Consider the following 22,553-nt stretch of genomic DNA (forward strand, 5'->3'; position numbering starts at 1 on the left):
ATACTTCAATAAAAAAATTGTGGAAATTTAAAAATTCATGTTGCCTATTAGAACATGAAAAAAATTAATAAGGAAGAAAACGATTTAATTTGATTAAAAGAAACAAAATAAAAGATTAGTTCCAATAGAAAAAATACTTGATATAAATGACAGTGAGATTTTAGTTTCTTTCAAATAATAACAAAGTGTACAATTTATTTCCTGCATAGAGTATACAATTACTCAGGGTAATACAGTTTATAAAACAGAGCCCAAAAATGTGTCAAAATTTCAAGTAACCAATGGAAATAACTTTCATAAAATATGGTACCTCCAAGTCCATTGTTAAGAAAATAAATTAAGGTACATTAAAATGCTCGGTTTTAAAGTTTTAAACCTTTGCCTAGGTGGGAAAATTTGTAATGTAATACTGGTTTTGATTCTTCTGTAAATTTAATTAAAATTTATCCTTAAGTAAAAACATCTATACTTGCTGGTGTCTAAAGCAGTAAGAATGACTTTGCTGTATACCTGAAACTAACACAACATTATAAATCAACTATACTCTAATAAAAATTTTTTTTAAAAAAGGAGTAAGAATGGACAGACCATGTAAACCTGAGTTTAGGTCTCAGATCTCTTTGACACAACCTGGATCTAGTACTCCCAACTGTCATGCAAATGATCACATTTACCTTTGCCTATTTAGCACGGGATTTATGAATAAATCACAAGTATGAAAACACTTAGAATTCTTTGAAATGACTTGACAAATTCAAATTAACTATTTATTAGTAGTAGTTAAATAAGAAAATATAATATCAATAGCAAACATTTATCTGATTTTTAGGTAATACTTTGCCTATTATGAAAAACAATGTGTCATGATGAGAATGTTAGGAAGTTATATGAAAGATCACTCTTACAAGAAGGCAGAATGTGAAACCTGTCTAAGGCTTAGTTTCCATATTGTAGTGGAATGGCTGAGAAGAGGGTGAACTCTGAGGACTGACCACCTGAGTTGACTCCTGATTCTGTTATCTTTTAGTTGTTTGACCTTGGTCAAGTTTTGTAACTTCTCTGTCTGAGTTCCTTATTTGTAAAATGCGGATAAACAACAGTACCAATTTGGTAGGGTTTTCATAAGGATGACATGGATTTGTGGCAGTCATTCTTGACTGTCTAACTCAACACCCATTCTCAACCTTCTCTTCTCTTCTCTTGCTCCACTATAAAGTTTGAAAAAGTGTAAAACTTGCTTTCCCAATCTCCCTTTCAAATTGGGGTGCTAGGTGACAGTGCAAGCAAAGGAGACAAAAGCAGAATACTGTTGGAGCTTCTAGGAAAGCTTTGCCTTGCCTGATAAAAGGAGACAGATTTAGCTGGGATAAAAGGGGAGAGATGTAGCTGAGACCATCCTTTCCTTCCTTCTTTTTTCCTTCAACACAAACATGCTGCTTGGTGTTGGGAGAGACATCTTACAAATAGGAGAACAAAGTCAAGGGAATGGGATGCTGTCAGAAACCACTATGTCACTGAACAAATGCCAGTTGCCAGAAGCCTTTTAATATGAAAAAGTGAACTGTAAGTTTTTAGCTGACTGATACTGAATATTGTTACTTGCAGCTATAACTATTCCTAACTGATTCAGAGTTAATACATGTGGAATGCTTGGAATAGTTCTTAGCCATGATTAATGCTTAATAAATTTTAGCTATAAGTATTTTTTTCTAGTTGATCATGTGTTGTATGTCATCAATTTTATATTCATTAATGTGTGATATGTATTTGTGTGGTTTATGTATCTTGTCTTATAGTTTCAACATAGAGTTGTAATATTATTTAAATAGTATTTAAAATTCACTGTAGTTTAAATACATGATAATGGTACATGGTACCATAAATACATGGTCATTTCTTGGAGCAATTAATCTGTCTAAATGCCCATTTTTTTGCTGTCTTCTTTAATTCAAGAGCCCATTATATCTGTTGAGCTTTTCTTGTTATTCATTAATATGTTACTAACTTAAAAGTTTTGGAAAAGATGCTCTGGAATTTCATCATTTGCTCCCTTTTATCTATTGTTTTAGAACTTCTGTTTTTTTGCAACATTTTCAGAATAAAAATGTTGAGGCACTTATGAGCTTCTGCTATTTCCTAGCAGCATACAACTATAATGTTCTGTTGGAAGTAAGGGCTAACTACTCTTAAGGCACTTTCTTCCACCATGCCTATCTGAAATGCAGTAGATTTATGGATATGCATTAAAAATCTAGAAAGAAAAAATAAAATTAAGAGGACAATAAAAAAAACTACAAGTTCTAAAATTTACTTTACAAGTTAAGTAAATGAGTAAATTTCCTAGTTAATGCAAAGAAAAAACAGATATCAAGTCAAAGAAACTAATCATTTCCAGGAAACAAATCATTCAATTGTGAACCTGTACCCAACTCTATGTAACAGCCCATTTTAGAGTTTATTAGCACTCCCTATATTATGAAGAATAAACCAACACTCTTGATTTCAGTTACCCCCCTCCCTGCCAAACACACATCCACATACACACACACATCCCTGCTTTTCCACACATTTTCTTTCACTGGAGTAAATTCAGCCACCATTTACCCAGTTTTTCAGGCTTAAAACTTGGATGTCATCCCTGACCCCCTCTTTCCTTCTCATCTCACTTCCCATCTATTAGCAGTTTTTATCTGCTAACTCTAAAAAACATATATACCCTGACTCTGGCATCTAGCCACCTTCAAAGATAACTGCTCTTGACCTACCCTTCTATGATCATTTTCAAACCTGGGCTACATGTTAGCATATTTGAAAAAATAAACATGACACAAACAAACATTTTCATTAACCATTACTTCCTTGTATTATATTAGTTAATGCTTCTTTTAACACCCATTTTCATCATTTCCTGATGACTTTTTTCCTCTTTGTTTAATTGGTTGGATTGGTTTAGTTCTCTGATCTAACCATGCTCCTTAAGGAAGAAAACAAATCCAAATAAGAATCCACTCCTGTTTTAATAGTTTAACCCCATCATTTTGGATTTTTACATTCTCCCACTGGATGTAGATAACTGCCCTAGATCCAGCCCCACATCTTTCTTCTACAACCTTATCCAACCCTGGCTACACATTAAAATCACCATAGGAGCCTTGAGAAATATCAACTCCAGGACCCTACTCCCAGAGATTTTGATATAATTGCTTTAGACTGGGGCTGGCTAGAATCATCTCCAGAGGTTACTAATATGCAGGTAGGGTTGAGAAACTAGACTACTGTAGTAGATTCTTAATTGGTATTACTGCTTCTACTCTTGCTCCCCTTGCATACAGTGTTTTCCCCTTTAGCCAGAATGACCTTCTAAAATGGGAAATCAAACCCTAGGAACTCCCTATAACACTAAGAAGAACACTTCAGAGAGACCTTCTCTGAAATCCCTATTTCAAATTCCCATTTGCCTCCACTAATCTCTATTCCCTTTACCTAGTTAATTTTTCTTTATAGAACTTATTATTACCTGATATTTGATTATATATTTGTTTCTTTTTCTTACTAGACTATAAACACTCTGAGGTCAAGAATCTTGCCTTTCTTACAACTCCATCCTCCATGCCTATGTATAGTAGGAGCACAGAAAATATTGTGGAATCAATTAATGTTATTTTTTTAATGCTTATCTCTCCCCTTGACTGTCTTGAGCATATAAATTTTAATAATTGAAAAACAACATTTTCAATTACCATTTTTATGCTTCCAAAATTATGTCTAAAAGAAGCAGTTACCCCAACTGGATCCCAGACAGGATTAAGTATTAAGGATCCCAATGGAATTTTTTTAAATGAATGAAAATGAGACCACATATATTACTATAGAAAATAAGCAAGAATTATAACTGCATGATAACATTAAAGTTAAAACTAGTTCCCCACAAATACAGCATTATCAGAGGTACTGGTAAACTAAACTGTATTAGCTAATCATTACTAATGTCTGAGTCAAAGCTTAAAAGTTAAAACAAAGCAAAACAAAACAAAAAAAAAACACCCAGGAACTAAGGAAAGTCTAAATTTGAGTAATATTTATTTCCCAGATACTGCTGTTTTCTTGCCCTCTTTGTTTTACCAGTCTCCTATCATCAGTGAACTAAGCAGAACACTGTGGTCATTAACAGAGGGTAGGTGGCTTTCTGACCCACTCCAGGAAGTCACCCTGGGGGAATTCCCAGATCTTTTCAGACAAAACCAAATTACCCATTTCTTATCTGTCCAGGAATGAAGCTTGTGATTAACCTGTAAATGAATCAAGGTTTATTCTGAGTCTGGTTTACTGGTCAGAAGATGAAATCTGCTTTGGAAAAGAGTGCTTTAGAGACAGGGCTACAGTGTGATGGTGAAACACTTGTTAGAAACAAGGATCCCTCTTGTGCTTTTGTGTGCTTTGAGTGCTTTTGTGGGCATCACACTTCCCTGAGTTAAACCTGAGCCCCATTCTGGAGCGAGAGAGTCTACTGTGAATTCTGACCATCCCACCTAGCAACTGTATAATCTTGGGCTATTTACCTAACCTGTCTGTATTTCAGTTTCCTCATCTGTAAAATGGAGATAATAATAGCACTTACCTCAAAAAGTTATAGTGAGGATTACATGAATTAATGGATGTAAAGTGCTTAGAAAAGTGTCAGGGCACAGGAAAGTTCTACATAAGTGTTAAAAAGTGATGACTAAAAGCATGGATTTCAGAGCCGACTGTTTTCTGCATTTGAATTCCATCCCTGCCAAGGTAGACGACCTTAGGCAGGTGACTTTACCGTTCTGTGTCTCCATTTCCCCTTTTGTAAAACTGAGATCATATTTACCTCAACAGGGTTGTGTAAGTATTGACTTAATATAGGTAAAGTCCTGAGAACTGTGACTGGAATATAGGAAGTATTATAAAATGAATTTAGGCCCACTGATCTCTTCATCCTATCCATTCTCCCTCAGCAATATCATTGCTTTAATATATTCATTATCACCTCTTAGGAAGATGGTTTCTAAAGCTGAATTGATAGCCCAGCCCTCTCTGGGAGCTCTACACCTTATCTGAACATGGATGTTCCTCAGACATTTCAGACTGTCTCTGTGCAAAACAAAACTTATCTCCATTTCCATTTTCCTCTTCTAATGTCCTTGTCACATTAGCTTTGACTTCTCTGTCCCCTTGTCCTTCATATAATCACCATTGTGATTCTTATTCACAATAAATTTTGAATGCATCCTCTTCTCTCCATGTTTGCTGCCACTTCTCCAGCTCACAATTATAGCAGTCTTTTAATGGGTCCTGCCACCTCCTGAAATCACCTTTTGAAATCAGTACCACACCTTATTCAACATAAAAGGGAATGAAGTGTAGATATATGTTACAATGTGGATCTTGAAAACATTATGCTAAGTGATATACGCGGTATATTGGGTTGAACCGTGACCCCCTAAAATTCATGTCCACCCAAAACCTATGAATGTGACCATGTTTAGAAATAAGGTCTTTGCAGATATAATCAAGTTAAGATGAAGTCACAGTGAATTAGGGTGAGTCCTAAATCCAATATGACTGATATCCTTACAAGGAGAGGGGAATTTAGATACACAGGCCCTCAGAGACACAGACACACAGAAAAGAATACCTTGTAAATAAAGAAGCAGAGATTAAAGTGATGTATGTCTACAAGCCAAGGAATGTCAAGGATTGCTGGCAACCACCAGAAGCTATGAGAAGGCAAGGAAGGAGCCCCCTCTAGAGCTTTCTGAGGGAACGTGGTGCTGCTGACACTGATTTCAGACTAACCTCCAGAATGGCCAGAGAATAAATTTCTGTTGTTATAAGCCACTCAATTTGTAGTAATTTGTTATGGTAGTCCTAGGAAAATAATATATATAGTATGGATATACCACATTTTGTTTATCCATCCATCAGTTGAAGGACATTTGGGTTGTTTCCAATTTTTGGCTAATAGGAATAATGCTGCTATGAACATTTGTGTACATCTGTGATCCATTTTGAGTTAATTTTTGAAAAGAAGTGAGGTTTTCAAAATTAAGTCCACTTTTTTTTACCTATGGATATTCAGTTGATCCAGCATTATCTGTTGAAGACCATCCTTCCTCCATTGAACTGCTCTTTCACCTTTGTCAAAAACCATTTGGTCTTACTTACATGGGTCTATTTCCAGGTTCTCTGTTCCATTCTATTCCTTCTCCAGTACAACATAGTCCTGATTACTGTAGCTAGCTACATGATAAGTCTTAAAATCAAGTAGAATAATTCCTCCTACTTTATTCATCTTTCTCAGAATGTTTAAGCTATCTAGTTCCTTTGCCATTACACGTAAGTTTTAGATTAATCTTATCTATTGTTATAGTCTGTTCAGGCTGCTATAACAGAATACCATAGACTGGGTCATTTAAAATAACAGAAATTTATTTCTCACAGTTCTGGAGGCTTGGAAGTCCTAGACCAAGGTACTGGCAGATTCAGTGTCTGGTGAGAGCTTACTACCTCATTCATAGGGCACCTTCTTCTTGTGTCCTCACATGGTAGGACAAGAGAGTTCTCTGGGGTCTCTTTCATGGCACTAATCCCATTCGTGAGGGCTCCACCCTCATGACCTAATCACCTTCCAAAGACCCCACCTCCAAATACTATCATTTTGGGGATCAGGTTTCAACATATGAATTTTGTGGGGCCGGGGTGGGGGGGGAGGCGGGGCTGGGAGACACAAACATTTAGTCTATAGCATCTATATTTACAAAAAATCTTGCTGGATAAATTCCCAAAGTTTTAAAAATCAATTATGTGTAGATAACTCCAAAATTTATATCTCCAAGATCAGCCTTTCTCCTGAGCTCCAGAGTTGAACATCCAACTACCCACCTGACAGCTACATTTGAGTGTTTGATTTTGAATATGATAATTTTGGGATGCTCATTCCATCTTCACGTTTATCTATGATCTTCCCCCATCTTAGTAAATGGCACCTCTGTTTAGCCAAATGCTCAAACCAAAAACCTCCTCTACAAAAGAAGTTCAGTATCTTTAAATAGACATATATATACATACACACACACCAGAACATGACTTTTATCAGTTTAAAAATATTTCAGTGTCCAATTGCTCTTACAGTAAAATCTAGAAATCCTTGCTTAAGGCCAACAGGTCCTCTCATCACATACCCCTTCCTTCAGTGAAGCTTCAGCCTCAGGCCTTTCTGGTCCAAGCAGGGCAGGGACAAGGTAAAGTAAATGAGACACCTAGAGTGCAAAATAGAAGAACTTACAGGCTCTTAAGAGTGTCTCTTAAATTTTTCTCCCTAGGGTTTTCACTTGCCCCACCCTAGTCCCAGGCCTTGGTCCAAGCTTTTTCCTGCCTTAGGGCCTTGGTACTAGCCATGTCCTCCACCAAGAAAGCTCTGGTCTCTCACTTTTTATGGCTGGCTCCTTCTTGTCATTCATGACTCTGCTCAGGTCAACTACCCTATTTAAAATAATAATAATAATAATAGTACTAGCTAAGATTTATTTACCTCTTACACTGAGACTGGCTCTATTCCAAGCCCACACTTTACTTAATCTTCCAAACAACTCTATATGATGGGTACCATCATAATCTCCATTTTACAGATAAGGGAACTGATGAAGAAAGACGCTAAGTACATTGCCCGACAGCACACAGCTCCTGATAGTAAGTGATTTGGCTGGGAAACAACCTAAGTTATGCGATTCCAGAAACTGAGCACTTGTTTATTTCCTTGGGTCACTTACAATCTGCAATAATCCTGTTTGTTTACTTGCCTACTGTCTTTATTCGTTAAAATGTTAGTTCCATGAGGCAGCTTGGTTTGTCTTTGATGTTGTCTCCCCTAACTTAGTTATGCCTGGCTGTGCTCAGTGATCCATAACATTTATGGAATGAATGCATTTAGAAAGACAGACCTTGCCCTCAAATAACCACACTACTTAAAAATACTTATCCGTGAAAATCTCTGAAGTAGATAATTTCAAAATCTTACACCAAAGACCCCTTAAGGCAAAAAAAATATTGTAAAACTTTCTAAGAATGGTGCATGGCTACATTCTTTTAAAATTATCTTTAGGTACATACATGTGCCCTACTCATTGATTGGTCTACTTTCCTCTGGTGGCAAAGATAATCATTGTGTTACCAATATTTCATCTAGAAGCTGGAATAGATGCAGAAAAGTCCGTTTGGACCGCTTTCACCTGGAGTTGTTTGTATTGTTTACTTTCTGAAAGTTTAAATCATTTCTTCTTCCCAGCTTTTTTTTTTTTTTTTTTTTTTTGCGGTACGCGGGCCTCTCACTGCTGTGGCCTCTCCCGTTGCGGAGCGCAGGCTCAGCGGCCATGGCTCACGGGCCCAGCCGCTCCGCGGCATGTGGGATCCTCCCAGACCGGGACACAAACCCGTGTCCCCTGCATCGGCAGGCGGACTCTCATCCACTGCGCCACCAGGGAAGCCCTTCCCAACTGTTTTGATGCATTCTCTTCCCCACTCCTCCCCTTTCTCAATTATTTCCTTTAAGGCATCTACACTACCCATCTGGGGAGTGTTTGATGTTCCGAAGTTTCTAAATCTACGATGAGATCCGAGATCACATGAAATTGAAAGAACGAATTCTCCTGGTTCCTTTGTCAGCTCCCATTTATCTGCCGGCTCCTTGAACGTATGGGTGATGTTCCTCAGGGAGGTATTCTGGCCAACAGCATTGGCCAGGGGACGCATGTTTGATAGTGGATTTGGCAGGGGGACAGCTAAAGGGAATGGAAGCGAAAGCCTAGTCTTACGTGTCATTTAAATCCCCATTCTGCTCTTGCCACAAGTGGGGCATTCCTTAAAGAGCAAGAATTTCATTAAGCAAATACCCTAAAAAGAATGTAGGGTAAGACCCCCGAAAGGAATTGGAAGCACTGGCCAGGAGGTCAGCTCTGCTCGCCCCGCCACAATGGCCACTTTTCCTCTCCCAAGAACTTAACGACTGGCAGGAAAGAACCTGGGTCGCTGCGCGCGCTCACGCGCCTGCGCCTGAGGGCCCAAAGCCCCAAAGCTAGCGCGTCGCGCTTGCCCACACAGCCTGCCCGCGCAGCCTTACGCGCTCCGGTGCGCAGGCGCAGAGGGAGCAGGCGGGCGGGCGTGCGTGCGTGCGTGCGGCAGATTTTGTGGGGACCTGGGCGGCGGCCATGGCTGCAGGCCCCTTGCGCGGTCTGGCAGTGGCCGGTGGAGGCGAGAGTAGCGAGAGCGAGGATGACGGCTGGGAGATTGGGTATCTCGACCGGGCAGCTCAGGTAGCGAAGGAGGACTTGTCTTGGCCGCACCTGGATCGGTCTTCCCTGGCCATGAAACCTCTTACTTCCTCGCCTGTGTTTCCCTAATTTTTTTTCCAGTGTAAATACAGGCTTTTGGACTCCAAACCAATTCACAGTTTCCCTACTGTGCTTTCCATCAAATGCGCTTCTTTAGGTTGTCGAAGTAGCTCTTTACTTAGGTTTGGACCCATCATAACCCAAAGATAATTTTAGTTATGAGTTAGTCACAAACTGGATGTTGCCTCCCCCCACCCCCCCAAAAAAGATGTACCAAAACTCGATCACTATTGTTTCCCGATGCAGTGGAAATGAAAGTATGTGTAACAGAAAATTTTTTTAACTTTCTGCTTTTTTAGAAATTAAAAGGACCGTTAGCCATTGAAGAAAAGCATGAAACATTTAAGAAAGCTTTGACCACAGGAGATGTTTCATTGGTCGAGGAGCTCCTGGATTCTGGTGAGAATTAAGGGACAGTTTCAACCTAACACAGTTGTCTCAGTTCACAAGGGTTCCTTATTTTATTTATTTATTTGTTTGTTTTGTGGCACGCTGGCCTCTCACTGTGGTGGCCTCTCCCATTGCGGAGCACAGTCTCCGGACGCACAGGCTCAGCGGCCATGGCTCACGGGCCCAGCCGCTCCGCGGCATGTGGGATCTTCCCGGACCGGGGCAGGAACCCATGTACCCTGCATTGGCAGGCGGACTCTCAACCACTGTGCCACCAGGGAAGCCCCAGGGTTCCTTATTTTAAAAGGTTTGAGTTGTTCTTCTAATGGAAGCACAGTGAATGTTAGTATCTCAAGTGTCCTACATGTCTTACTTGACTCAGTTCTCTCTGCCTTATTTTCTTTCTCTAACACAAATTTGGAATGCCGCACTGACACTGTCCATCAGTTCTTCCACCTCCTTCAAAAGGTCTAGTCTGACTAATCCTACCCCACTTTGATAATCCTTACTTACTTTGCTCAGCATTTACTTGTCTATAATTATTGTTATGTGTTTCTCAAGAATTGTTTCTAGTTATGTACATTTTAGTTATGTTCTTTGCCTGTGTTGGTTGTGTCAGTGTGTGAATGAGAATGAAGTAGGAATCTATCTGGATACCTCTTCCAGCCTATTGCCTACTCAGTGTGCTTCCTTGGGAAAGTCATTTGAACTCCCAGAGCATCTATTTCTTTATAAAAACATTATAATTCTGTCTTGGGTCCCATGACATTTTTCTGTGTATTAAATTAAATATTATTTTTTTAAATTACCTTGACATAGAAATGTGAGTTGTTGATAATGACTGAAATTATCAAAGGATTAACAAGCATCTACTGTCTACCTGTAAATACAAAACATTCACATACAAAACTGTATATAGCAAAATGTTTTTCTTCTATGCTAGAGATGCATGGTTTAGTGGAAAGTAAATCATTTTGGAAACAGTACAGTTCTGGGTTTGATTATTAGCCCTGCCACTTGATGGCTCTGTAATCTTGACCAATTTAGGAAACTTCCTAAACTTCAATTACCCCCTTTTAAAAACCGGGATGCATTGTATCAAAGGGTTTTTTTTTGGGGGGGTGATTAAAATGAGAGACTATATACGGGTCTTAGAACATATAGGCATTATATAAATATTAGCCGTTGTAACAAGTAATAAGGATCGTGTGACTTTGTGGACAATGGAACTTGAAATTAAAAAATTAAATTGAATCAAATTGGAATAATTGAAAGAGGCCTAATACTAGGATATGAACACATGCAGGAGTGTGCATAGTGTTGGATGGGATGGAATAGGCAGAAATTTGTTTTAGAAAAGTGAGTTTGCCTTGGGAGTAGTGGGACTAGGTGCACTGAAGTGTTGGAGGCTCTTGAAAGGACTTGAAAAGAGCCTACTGGTAAAGTATTTCGTCAGCCTTTTAAAATTTGTCTTTAATTACAAAAAAATTTTAACTTCCTTTTAAAAAAACAATAAATAGGTATAAGTAGAGAAACACCTTTGTCCCCACTTTCACCCATATTACCTCTGAAGTCTCATTTTCACACGTAACTCTTGTTTTAGTATTTCCTGATTTCCTTCCAGATGTCATTATTTAACACTTTAAAAAATATTTTTACTTTTTTGCCTTTCAAAGCCATATGTATTCCTGCACCAGTTGGAAGTTTAATAAAAATATGAAACCTCCTTTTGAGTCAGCCATTTTTAGCAGTCTTTGGTTTTTGTTCTTCTGCTATGCACTAACATTTTCAGTTCTCTTTAAATTATTAAATATTTTAGACATTCAAAAATGTATGGCGACTTATCTTTTTCCCCCTGGAGATTACCACTCTCCTATAGTTGGTATTTATTATTCCTATGTACGTCTTTATACTTTTACTATATGTATATACCCCCAAACAATTTAGTGTTATTTTGAATGTCGTTGAGCTATAAAAATATATTGTGTCAATCCTTTTAAACTTATCTTTTTTGCAGTATGCTTAGAACATAATATGTGCTTAATAATTTACTTTTTTGAGCTTAGAGGTGATGATTATTAAGAATTTTTATACTAAAATGCCACATTTGCTTAGCCTTATCTTCACATCTTTTCCTTTTTACTTTTGCTGTCACAGTTTTGAGCAGTAAGGTCAATAAGGAAAGAATAATGAGAAAACAAAATGATCTTTTCTCTGATCTCATTCATATGCTTTCAGTTGCAGCAATTTAAAGAGGAAAATTTGTTAGAGAAGACAAGTTGGGTCAGCAGTATATATATATGTACAAAGACAGTTTTCTGTTGTTTTCTCCTAGGAATTATCATGCACCTTATATCAATTAAAGTTAGACAATTGGGAATTTGACAAATATAGTCTTTCAGTAACTTAGTGTTCCTACAGAAAAAAAGTGAGTTCTCCCTAACAAGTTTGCATTCCTTCAGTGATATGACCTTCATCTTTGCAGATGGAACACTTTAGAGCCAGAGACTACAACCTGTAAATTGTAAGGTATATATAAGGAAGCCTATATTCAGTGGTTTTCACATACACGTTTTCCTTCTTTGAAACAGAAAAACATTCTTTTTTTTTCTTTTCTTAAGATTAGCAGATATTTCTTAGGTTGAAGAGAGAGTTTGCCACTTATATCTTGATCTCTTTATAGCAAAGGCTTTACATAAATTTAATGGGTTATGTTCACTGCCTTTTTATAATCTTGTCCTTGTATCATATCTTCTATGCTCCTCCCCAGTCTTAGATCCAAATCTAGATTAGTTCAACCATTTTCTTTTCTTTTTTATGTGACTAAACTAATCAGTGCTATCGGGGAAAATCAGATGACTTCGGGGATTTGTACCATTAATGATTTGTTTGAGGATTTTAAGGTCAGCTGGCTCTCATCATTTCTTAACAGTTACTATCCATCCCTTCCTGTCTCATTCTGGATGGTGGCTATTTAAAACTTTATCCTGCTCCTCAGGCCTGATATCTCTTCTGTGCCTCTCCTTATTCTAGCTCACTGTTTCATCCATTTGTCCAAAGCAGAACTTGATAGTTATTTTCTATTTGTTCTTTTCCAACACTCCTCTTCCTCAAAGTAATTTTAAATTCCAATAACCCTGCCTTTGAAATGTCCTTTTGTATTTCTTCTTCTTTTTCTCTGCTGCCCTTGCTCTGACTTTTGCATGGACTTCCAGCCTCATAACCAGTTCTCCCTGCCTCCTATCCCACTCTCAGCAGTGGTACCTACATTTTCTTTATAATACAAATGTAATGATGTAAATCCCTGGATCACAAAGTACAGTCTACATTTCTTAACCCTGACTTACCTTTTTAACCTTATGTTTGGCCAGTAACCCATGGTTAAATTTTGCGTTGGGAAGGAGGGTAAAGGAGTTTTAATAAGGAATATATTTGGTGTTTGCCACCATAGAGATGTATGATAATATTCTAACTAAAAAGACATTTTTTATCTGTGAAACTTTTCCCAACTGCCCTAGAGAGAAAAAGGAAGCATGTAAAAACCTGTTCTAATATAAATATATATTATATGAAAAAACATTTGACAGATTCAGTCTCTTGGAAAATAGTGAAACTGAAGTGAACTATAGTGAAACTGAAGTTAGCTTTTTTATCAAAGTTCATATATAATTTTCTATTTTTCTGAAGCCAAGAAATTACCAAGAAATTCCCTTCCATTATAAAGTACACAGTGTATGTCACTACATGAAGTACTTTAAACATATTAAGATGACAGTGATTTTTTTTTTGGTGGGGGAGGTTTTAACACCTTGTTTTTATATTGACAGGCATCAGTGTAGAGTTCAGCTTTCGCTATGGGTGGACTCCCCTTATGTATGCTGCCAGTGTTTCCAATGTAGCGCTGCTTCAGGTTCTGTTGGACAGAGGTGCTAATGCAAGCTTTGTTAAGGGTAAGATGTTTTAAATATTTAAATATGTGAAAATGTACTTTGTATATTTCTCTGTTTAGAAGCCTAATTATATTCTGTTTGGGCGTGGTGATATATACTTTCCATGCTCTGTTTTCATATATTCACTTTAAAATAAACCTTTGCTCTTGAAAAAAATTGTAATAAGGTTAAGATATTTGACGTAACTTAACTGATTATTTTTACTCTGATTTTCTTGATTCCCAAGCAGCTAATAAGCAAAGTGAAAAACATTAGTTTTTTAAAAAAAATCTTCCTATTAGTTATATTATATAAACAACATAAAAAACAAATTAGAAACCATACATATTTTGAAAAACCTTCTATCCAAAGAGGTAGATTCCATTTATATTATCGTTATAAATGGTTGTGTTCTTACTGTATACCTTTAACTTCTATGCTAGAGAGTTTTGCTTATTTTTAAGGTAAAATACATTGAAAGAAAACACTGAAAAGCTGATAATTTAGTGGAAAATTGCTTGAAAATCAGTCTTTGGAATTTACAGCTCAACTCTGAATTATATCACGTAAAGTTCTTTCAAAGATAATTTATTAAATCCATTTGTTTCTGTCTTTGTCAGTAGTGGTTTGATTGCTTTTGAAGAATAAGAGTATATGTGCAAATGCTATTTAATTATTATATTGAATTACTGATTATTTTCTACAAGTTCCCAATAGACAATTCATTTCGTAATTCAGGTATAGGTTTCATTTTAGAATTAATTTTCATATTAATTTTGTACTACATTAGATATTTGTAAAATCATTTCTGTTTTTTTCTCATTTATATATTTTATATAAATTCTTGTCTTATTGACAATTTTATGTTTAATCTGCTGCTGTGGTAGGTTTTTCTTATTATGTCATTTAAAAATATCACCCAGCGGAAAAAAAGAAAAATATCACCCAGGGACTTCCCTGGTGGTCCAGTGGTTAAGACTGCTCTCCCAATGCAGGGGGCACAGGTTCGATCCCTGGTCAGGGAACTAAGATCCCACACGCCACATGGCGTGGCCTAAAAAGAAAAAAAAAAAATCTCCCAATGAAAGCTATACTTAGAAATGAGATTTTTGAAAGTGTATAAAATGTTGTGCTCAAAAAACTGATTAATAGTTTTCTTTCTCTGCTTCTTGTAATGAGAGGAATACCTTTCAGTTATAAAACACTTTATAATTTTGCCCAGCATGTTCACATAAATTATTTTATGTATCCCACAGACCCCCTCAGGTGGAGGGCAGGCTTTAGCTTCTTATATGTAAGTTAGGTCTACTAGGATATCACTGGAATCACAGTTTATCAGTGACAGAACTGGGACCAGAATCTATATTTCTATATTTGGTCAATATTGAACCACAAATGTAAACCATGGCTGGCATGACCTATTTTTAATTCCCCAATTCTTACTTGAGAATTGTTTTTTGTTTTGTTTGGGTTTTTAATTTACCCTGATCTCCACTGATGCCATAAAAGCCAAGGGAAGAAGAGTTTTAGGAAATGGGATGGGCTAAGAGAGATCAAGTAGAAAAGGACTAAGAAGAAACCAATACATGTAGCAGTTAGGACATCTTCAGTAGGATGGTTTGGGCGTAAGCCAGATTTCAGTGAGTGGTCAAATGAGTGAGAACTAAAGAAGTGAAATCAGAGATTATCAATCATTGTTTTTTAACCATGTGTTCAAGGCATACTTTTAATCAACCAAAAACTATTCAACTCCAGGCAGTAAATCTGCACAGAGCCCATGCTCTGAACCACTTTCCTATTCTCTTGAAGAAATGAGAATAGGGAAAGGAAATTAGTAAATGAATTGTAGATATACTTTGGAAATTGATAGTTCATCCCTGAGCTCAGTTTTTGGTGAAGGAATACAAAGGTATCCGCTGAGAACAAGAGATTTGGAAATAGGTTATAGAATTTTAAGAATGCAATAAATATTTAGAATCTTTTGAACGATAAAAGAAGTTAATTAGATACACTTTCTGATGTGTGTGGGGTTTTCCTCACCTTTCCTTTCACTATAGATAAGCAAACTATTTTGATAACTGCATGTTCTGCTCATGGCTCAGAGGAACAGATCTTGAAGTGTGTAGAGCTACTACTTTCAAGAAATGCTGATCCAAATGTTGCTTGTAGGTAAGAACCTTACCATTTGTTCAAAAATGATGAAGATACTTTTCTTTGATTATCAGCCTTTTGTTTGATTATGTTAAACACTTGACAGCATGATTTTTTAAACATCATGAGCAGTGTGTGTTTACTTGGCCATATGGCTGATGAATGAAAATAAGTCATAAGGTCACGGTTCCAATTGTATAAGAATATCAAAGGAAGAGCATGTCATTAGTCTTTCAATTTTTAATATTTAGAGGAATGTCCTAAGAAGTTGAATGAGAGGGAAAGTACGACAATAAACTGTATTATTTTCCTTTGAATTACATACTCAAAAGAATATGATAATTGAGCTATAATAGTAAAGCCTCTTAGTATTCTCTCTATAAAGCACAGACCCACTAAACAATTTACACAGATACTATGAATTCCAAAATAATATATCAAAATGTTTCCATTTTCCCAAGACTTTTCCAGTTAACTATATATGTAATAGTGCCTAGATGCATAGAAGATAAGCAGTGAACGTATCTTGCATCTGTTAAAATATCAATAATAAAAAAAAATGAATCATATTATTTCAAATTTCTATCACTGACTTCCTTCTTGTCTGGCTCCAACTTCCTATTAAAGCTCTTTCTGTTTTATTTAATCTTCAAAATGAAGCAAGAGTGAAGTAGCCCATCCAATAGAAAATGTCTAGTGTGAATAGAATTATAATGCCTGATATATAGAAGTAACTAGGCTTTACTCTAGAAGTTATTTTCTAATTTAGCTTAGTTTCTGTGACCTGTATAGCAGCTTTGGAAGGTACTGTACAGCTGTAGATAATTCCCAGATCTTTTCTGAGGCAGAGATTTTGATTTAGTAGAGTGGTTCAAGCAAGGTCTATTTGGTCCTCCAGTGGATTTTTGGCAAAGCCTGGAGACTTTTTTTTTTTTTTGGCTGCATTGGGTCTTCGTTGCTGCACGCAGGCTTTCTGTAGTTGTGGCAAATTGGGGCTACTCTTTCCCAGCCACCAGGGAAGTCCCTGGAGACATTTTTGATTGTCACATCTGGGAGACACTACTGGCATCTTATGGATAGAGGCCAGGGTTGCTACTAAACATCCTACAATGTGTAGGACAGCCCCTCAAAACAAAGAATTGCCCATCCCAAAATGTCAAAAGTGCTAAGGTTGAAAAATCTAGTGTGAGAAAAGTCAAAGCTTATGGAGTGGATAATCAGTATTTAACAAATTAAGATTTAAAAAGAACTGGGAAAGAAACTACCTGCGATTTCTTAGTAAATCAATTCACAGGAACTTTTATTCTCTCATTTACAATATAATCCCTAGTTAGGTATACCTTTTGAATCTGATTATACCTTGAAATTAGGAACTCCAGGATACCTTACTGAAGTAAACTTCAACAGTTGCTGTAATTTTTTTTTATTGTTGAATTTTATTTTATTTATTTTTTCATACTGCAGGTTCTTATTAGTCATCAGTTTTATACACATCAGTGTATACATGTCAATCCCAATGGCCCAATTCAGCACACCACCATGCCCACCCCACCACGGCTTTCCCCCTTTGGTGTCCATACGTTTGTTCTGTATGTCTGTGTCTCAACTTCTGCCCTGCAAACCGGTTCATCTGTACCATTTTTCTAGGTTCCACATACATGCATTAATATACGATATTTATTTTTCTATTTCTTACTTCACTCTGTATGACAGTCTCTAGATCCATCCACGTCTCAACAAATGACTCAGTTTCGTTCCTTTTTATGGCTGAGTAATATTCCATTGTATATATGTACCACTTCTTCTTTATCCATTCGTGTGTCGATGGGCATTTAGGTTGCTTCCATGACCTGGCTATTGTAAACAGTGCTGCAATGAACATTGGGGTGCATGTATCTTTTTGAATTATGGTTTTCTTTGGGTATATGCCCAGGAGTGGGATTGCTGGGTCATAGGTAATTCTAATTTTAGATTTTTAAGGAACCTCCATACTGTTCTCCATAGTGGCTGTATCAATTTACATTCCCACCAGTGCTGCAATAGGGTTCCCTTTTCTCCACACCCTCTCCAGCATTTGTTGTTTGCAGATTTTCTGATGATGCCCATTCTAACTGGTGCAAGGTAATACCCCACTGTAGTTTTGATTTGCATTTCTCTAATAATTAGTGATGGTGAGCAGCTTTTCATGTGCTTCTTGGCCATCTGTATGTCTTCTTTGGAGAAATGTCTATCTAGGTCTTCTGACCATTTTTGGATTGGGTTGTTTGTTTCTTTAATGTTGAGTTGCATGAGCTATTTATATATTTTGGAGATTAATCCTTTGTCGGTTGATTCATTTGCAACTGTTTTCTCCCCTTCTGAGGGTTGTCTTTTCATCTTGTTTATGGTTTGCTTTGCTTTGCAAAAGCTTTGAAGTTTCATTAGGTCCCATTTGTTTATTTTTGTTTTTATTTCCATTACTCTAGGAGGTGGATCAAAAAAGATCTTGCTGTGATTTATGCCAAAGAGTGTTCTTCCTATGTTTTCCTCTAAGAGTTTTATAGTGTTCCGTCTTACATTTAGGTCTCGATTCCATTTTGAGTTTATTTTTGTTTATGGTGTTAGAGAGTGTTCTAAATTCATTCTTTTACATGTAGCTGTCTAGTTTTTCCAGCACCATTTATTGAAGAGACTCTATTTTCTCCATTGTATATTGTTGCTTCCTTTGTCATAGATTAGTTGACCATAGGTGCATGTGTTTATCTCTGGGCTTTCTATCTTGTTCCATTGATCTATGCTTCTGTTTCTGTGCCAGTACCATATTGTCTTGATTTCTGTAGCTTTGTAGTATAGTCTGAAGTGAGGGACTCTGATTCCTCCAGCTCCGTTTTTTTCCCTCAAGACTGCTTTGGCTATTTGGGGTCTTTTGTGTCTCCATAAAAATTTTAAGATATTTTGTTCTAGTTCCATAAAAAATGCCATTTGTTTTTTGATAGGGATTGCATTGAATCTGTAGATTGCTTTGGGTAGTATAGTCATTTTCACAATATTGTTTCTTCCAATCCAAGAACATGGTATATCTCTCCGTCTGTTTGTATCATCTTTAATTTCTTTCATCAGTGTCTTACAGTTTTCTGCATACAGGCCTTTTGTCTCCCTAGGTAGGTTTATTCCTATGTATTTTATTATTTTTGTTGCAGTGGTAAATGGGAGTGTTTCCTTAATTTCTCTTTCAGATTTTTCATCATTAGTGTATAGGAATGCAAGAGATTTCTGTGCATTAATTTTGTATCCTGCAACATTTCCAAATTGATTGATTAGCTCTAGTACTTTTCTGATGGCATCTTTAGGATTCTCTATGTATAGTATCATGTCATCTGCAAACAGTGACAGTTTTATCTCTTCTTTTCCTATTTGTATTCCTTTTATTTCTTTTCTTCTCTGATTGCCGTGGCTAGGACTTCCAAAACTATGTTGAATAATAGTGGTGAGAGTGGGCAACCTTGTCTTGTTCCTGATCTTAGAGGAAATGCTTTCAGTTTTTCACCATTGAGAATGATGTTTGCTGTGGGTTTGTCGTATATGGCCCTTATTATTTTGAGGTAGGTTCCCTCTATGCCCACTTTCTGGAGAGTTTTTATCATAAATGGGTGTTGAATTTTGTCAGAAGCTTTTTCTGCATCTACTGAGATGATCATACGGTTTTTATTCTTCAGTTTGTTAATATGGTGTATCACATTGATTAATTTGCGTATATTGAAGAATCCTTGCATCCGTGGGATAAACCCCACTGGATCATGGTGTATGATCCTTTTAATGTATTGCTGGATTCTGTTTGCTAGTATTTTGTTGAGGATTTTTGCGTCTATATTCATCAGTGATATTGGTCTGTAATTTCCTTTTTTTGTAGTGTCTTTGGTTTTGGTGTCAGGGTGATGGTGGCCTCATAGAATGAGTTTGGGAGTGTTCCTTCCTCTGCAATTTTTTGAAAGAGTCTGAGAAGGATGGGTGTTAGCTCTTCTCTAAATGTTTGATAGAATTCGCCTGTGAAGCCATCTGGTCCTGGACTTTTGTTTGTTGGAAGATTTTTAATCACAGTTTCAATTTAATTACTTGTGAATGGTCTGTTCGTATTTTCTGTATCTTCCTGGTTCAGTCTTGGAAGGTTATACCTTTCTAAGAATTTGTCCATTTCTTCCAGCTTGTCCATTTTATTGGCATAGAGTTGCTTGTAGTAGTCTCTTAGGATGCTTTGTATTTCTGCAGTGTCTGTTGTAACTTCTCCTTTTTCATTTCTAATTTTATTGATTTGAGTCCTCTCCCTCTTTTTCTTGATGATTCTGGCTAATTGTTTGCCAATTTTGTTTATCTTCTCAAAGAACCAGCGTTTAGTTTTATTGATCTTTGCTGTTGTTTTCTTTGGTTCTATTTCATTTATTTCTGCTCTGATCTTTATGATTTCTTTCCTTCTGCTAACTTTGGGTTTTGTTTGTTGTTCTTTTTCTAGTTCCTTTAGGTGTAAGGTTAGATTTTTTATTTGAGATTTTTCTTGTTTCTTGAGGTAGGCTTCTATAGCTATAAACTTCCCTCTTAGAACTGCTTTTGCTGCATCCCATAGGTTTTGGATCATTGTGTTTTCATTGTCATTTGTCTCTAGGTATTTTTTGATTTCCTCTTTGATTTCTTCAGTGATCTCTTGGTTATTTAGTAACGTATTGTTTAGCCTCCATGTGTTTGTGGTTTTTACGTTTTTTTCCCTGTAATTCATTTCTGATCTCATAGCGTTGTGGTCAGAAAAGATACTTGATATGATTTCAGTTATCTTAAATTTACTGAGGCTTGATTTGTGACCCAAGATGTGATCTATCCTGGAGGATGTTCCATGTGCACTTGAGAAGAAAGTGTAATCTGCTGTTTTGGATGGAATGTCCTATAAGTATCAATTACATCTATCTGGTCTATTGTGTCATTTAAAGCTTCTGCTTCCTTATTTATTTTCATTTTGGATGATCTGTCCATTGGTGTAAGTGAGGTGATAAAGTCCGCCACTGTTTTTGTGTTACTGTCGATTTCCTCTTTTATAGCTGTTAGCAGTTGCCTTATGTATTGAGGTGCTCCTATGTTGGATGCATATATATTTATAATTGTTATATCTTCTTGGATTGATCCCTTGATCATTATGTAGTGTCCTTCCTTTTCTCTTGTAACATTCTTTATTTTAAAGTCTATTTTATCTGATATGAGTATTGCTACTCCAGCTTTCTTTTGATTTCCATTTGCCTGGAATATCTTTTTCCATCCCCTCACTTTCAGTCTGTATGTGTCCCTAAGTCTGAAGTGGGTCTCTTGTAGACAGCATATATATGGGTCTTGTTTTTGTATCCATTCAGCCAGCCTGTGTCCTTTGGTTGGAGCATTTAATCCATTCATGTTTCAGGTAATTATCAATATGTATGTTCCTATGACCATTTTCTTAATTAAGTTTTGGGGTTTTTTTTGTAGATCCTTTTCTTCTCTTGTGTTTCCCACTTAGAGAAGTTCCTTCAGCATTTGTTGTAGAGCTGGTTTGGTGGTGCTGAATTCTCTTAGCTTTTGCTTGTCTGTAAAGCTTTTGATTTCTCCATTGAATCTGAATTAGATCCTTGCTGGGTAGAGTAATCTTGGTTGTAGGTTCTTCCCTTTCATCACTTTAAGTATATCATGCCTCTCCCTTCTGGCTTGTAGAGTCTGCTGAGAAATCAGCTGTTAACCTTATGGGAGTTCCCTTCTATGTTATTTGTCATTTTTCCCTTGCTGCTTTCAATAATTTTTCTTTGTCTTTAATTTTTGCCAATTTGATTACTATGTGTCTCAGTATGTTCCTCCTTGGGTTTATCCTGGTTGGGACTCTCTGCATTTCCTGGACCTGGGTGGCTATTTCCTTTCCCATGTTAGGGAATTTTTTGACTATAATCTCTTCAGATATTTTCTCTGGTCCTTTCTCTCTCTCTCTTCTCCTTCTGGGACCCCTATAATGCGAATATTGTTGTGTTTAATGTTGTCCCAGAGGTCTCTTAGGCTGTCTTCATTTCTTTTCATTCTTTTTTCTTTATTCTGTTCCACAGCAGTGAATTTCACCATTCTGTCTTCCAGGTAACTTATCCGTTCTTCTGCCTCAGTTATTCTGCTATTGATTCCTTCTAGTGTAGTTTTCATTTCAGTTATTGTATTGTTCATCTCTGTTTGTTCTTTAATTCTTCTAGGTCTTTGTTAAACATTTCTTGCATCTTCTCGATCTTTGCCTTCATTCTTTTTCTGAGGTCCTGTATCATCTTCACTGTCATTATTCTGAATTCTTTTTCTGGAAGGTTGCCTATCTCAACTTCATTTAGTTGTTTTTCTGGGGTTTTATCTTGTTCCTTCATCTGGTACATAGCCTTCTGCCTTTTCATCTTGTCTTTCTGTGAATGTCGTTTTTGTTCCACAGGCTGCAGGATTGTAGTTCTTCTTGCTTCTGCTGTCTGACCTCTGAGGTGCTGTAATTTTGATTTGTACTTTTAGCCATGGCTTATGATAAGATTTGCCTCTCTGGATTCTTGGAAAATTGTTTTTTGTTGGTGCTGTTCAATTTTTGTTCCTACTTCTACAAGATACTATAGATATTGAAGTCTTTAACCCTCCCAGTCACTTACTATCTTGTAAACACATTAAA

General features: G+C 36.7%; 1 protein-coding gene across 2 annotated transcripts in view; it reads left to right on the top strand.

Moving 5' to 3' along the window:
* The first annotated feature begins 9,223 nt into the window (after positions 1 to 9,223).
* The window catches only part of ASZ1 (ankyrin repeat, SAM and basic leucine zipper domain containing 1), an 80,136-nt gene continuing 66,806 nt past the window's right edge, over positions 9,224 to 22,553 (top strand). The window contains exons 1-4 of one of the 2 annotated variants that reach the window (XM_032643136.1): positions 9,224 to 9,335; positions 9,713 to 9,812; positions 13,631 to 13,753; positions 15,790 to 15,901. Coding sequence is in view for 1 of the 2 variants with exons in the window: in XM_032643134.1 (XP_032499025.1) it covers positions 9,231 to 9,335; positions 9,713 to 9,812; positions 13,631 to 13,753; positions 15,790 to 15,901 (440 nt within the window). In the remaining variant the exon portion in view is untranslated. The remainder of the gene's footprint in view (positions 9,336 to 9,712; positions 9,813 to 13,630; positions 13,754 to 15,789; positions 15,902 to 22,553) is intronic. The other variant, XM_032643134.1, reaches the window with a different exon arrangement.

The sequence above is a fragment of the Phocoena sinus genome, chromosome 9, assembly GCF_008692025.1.
Source record: "Phocoena sinus isolate mPhoSin1 chromosome 9, mPhoSin1.pri, whole genome shotgun sequence".
NCBI lineage: Eukaryota > Metazoa > Chordata > Mammalia > Artiodactyla > Phocoenidae > Phocoena > Phocoena sinus.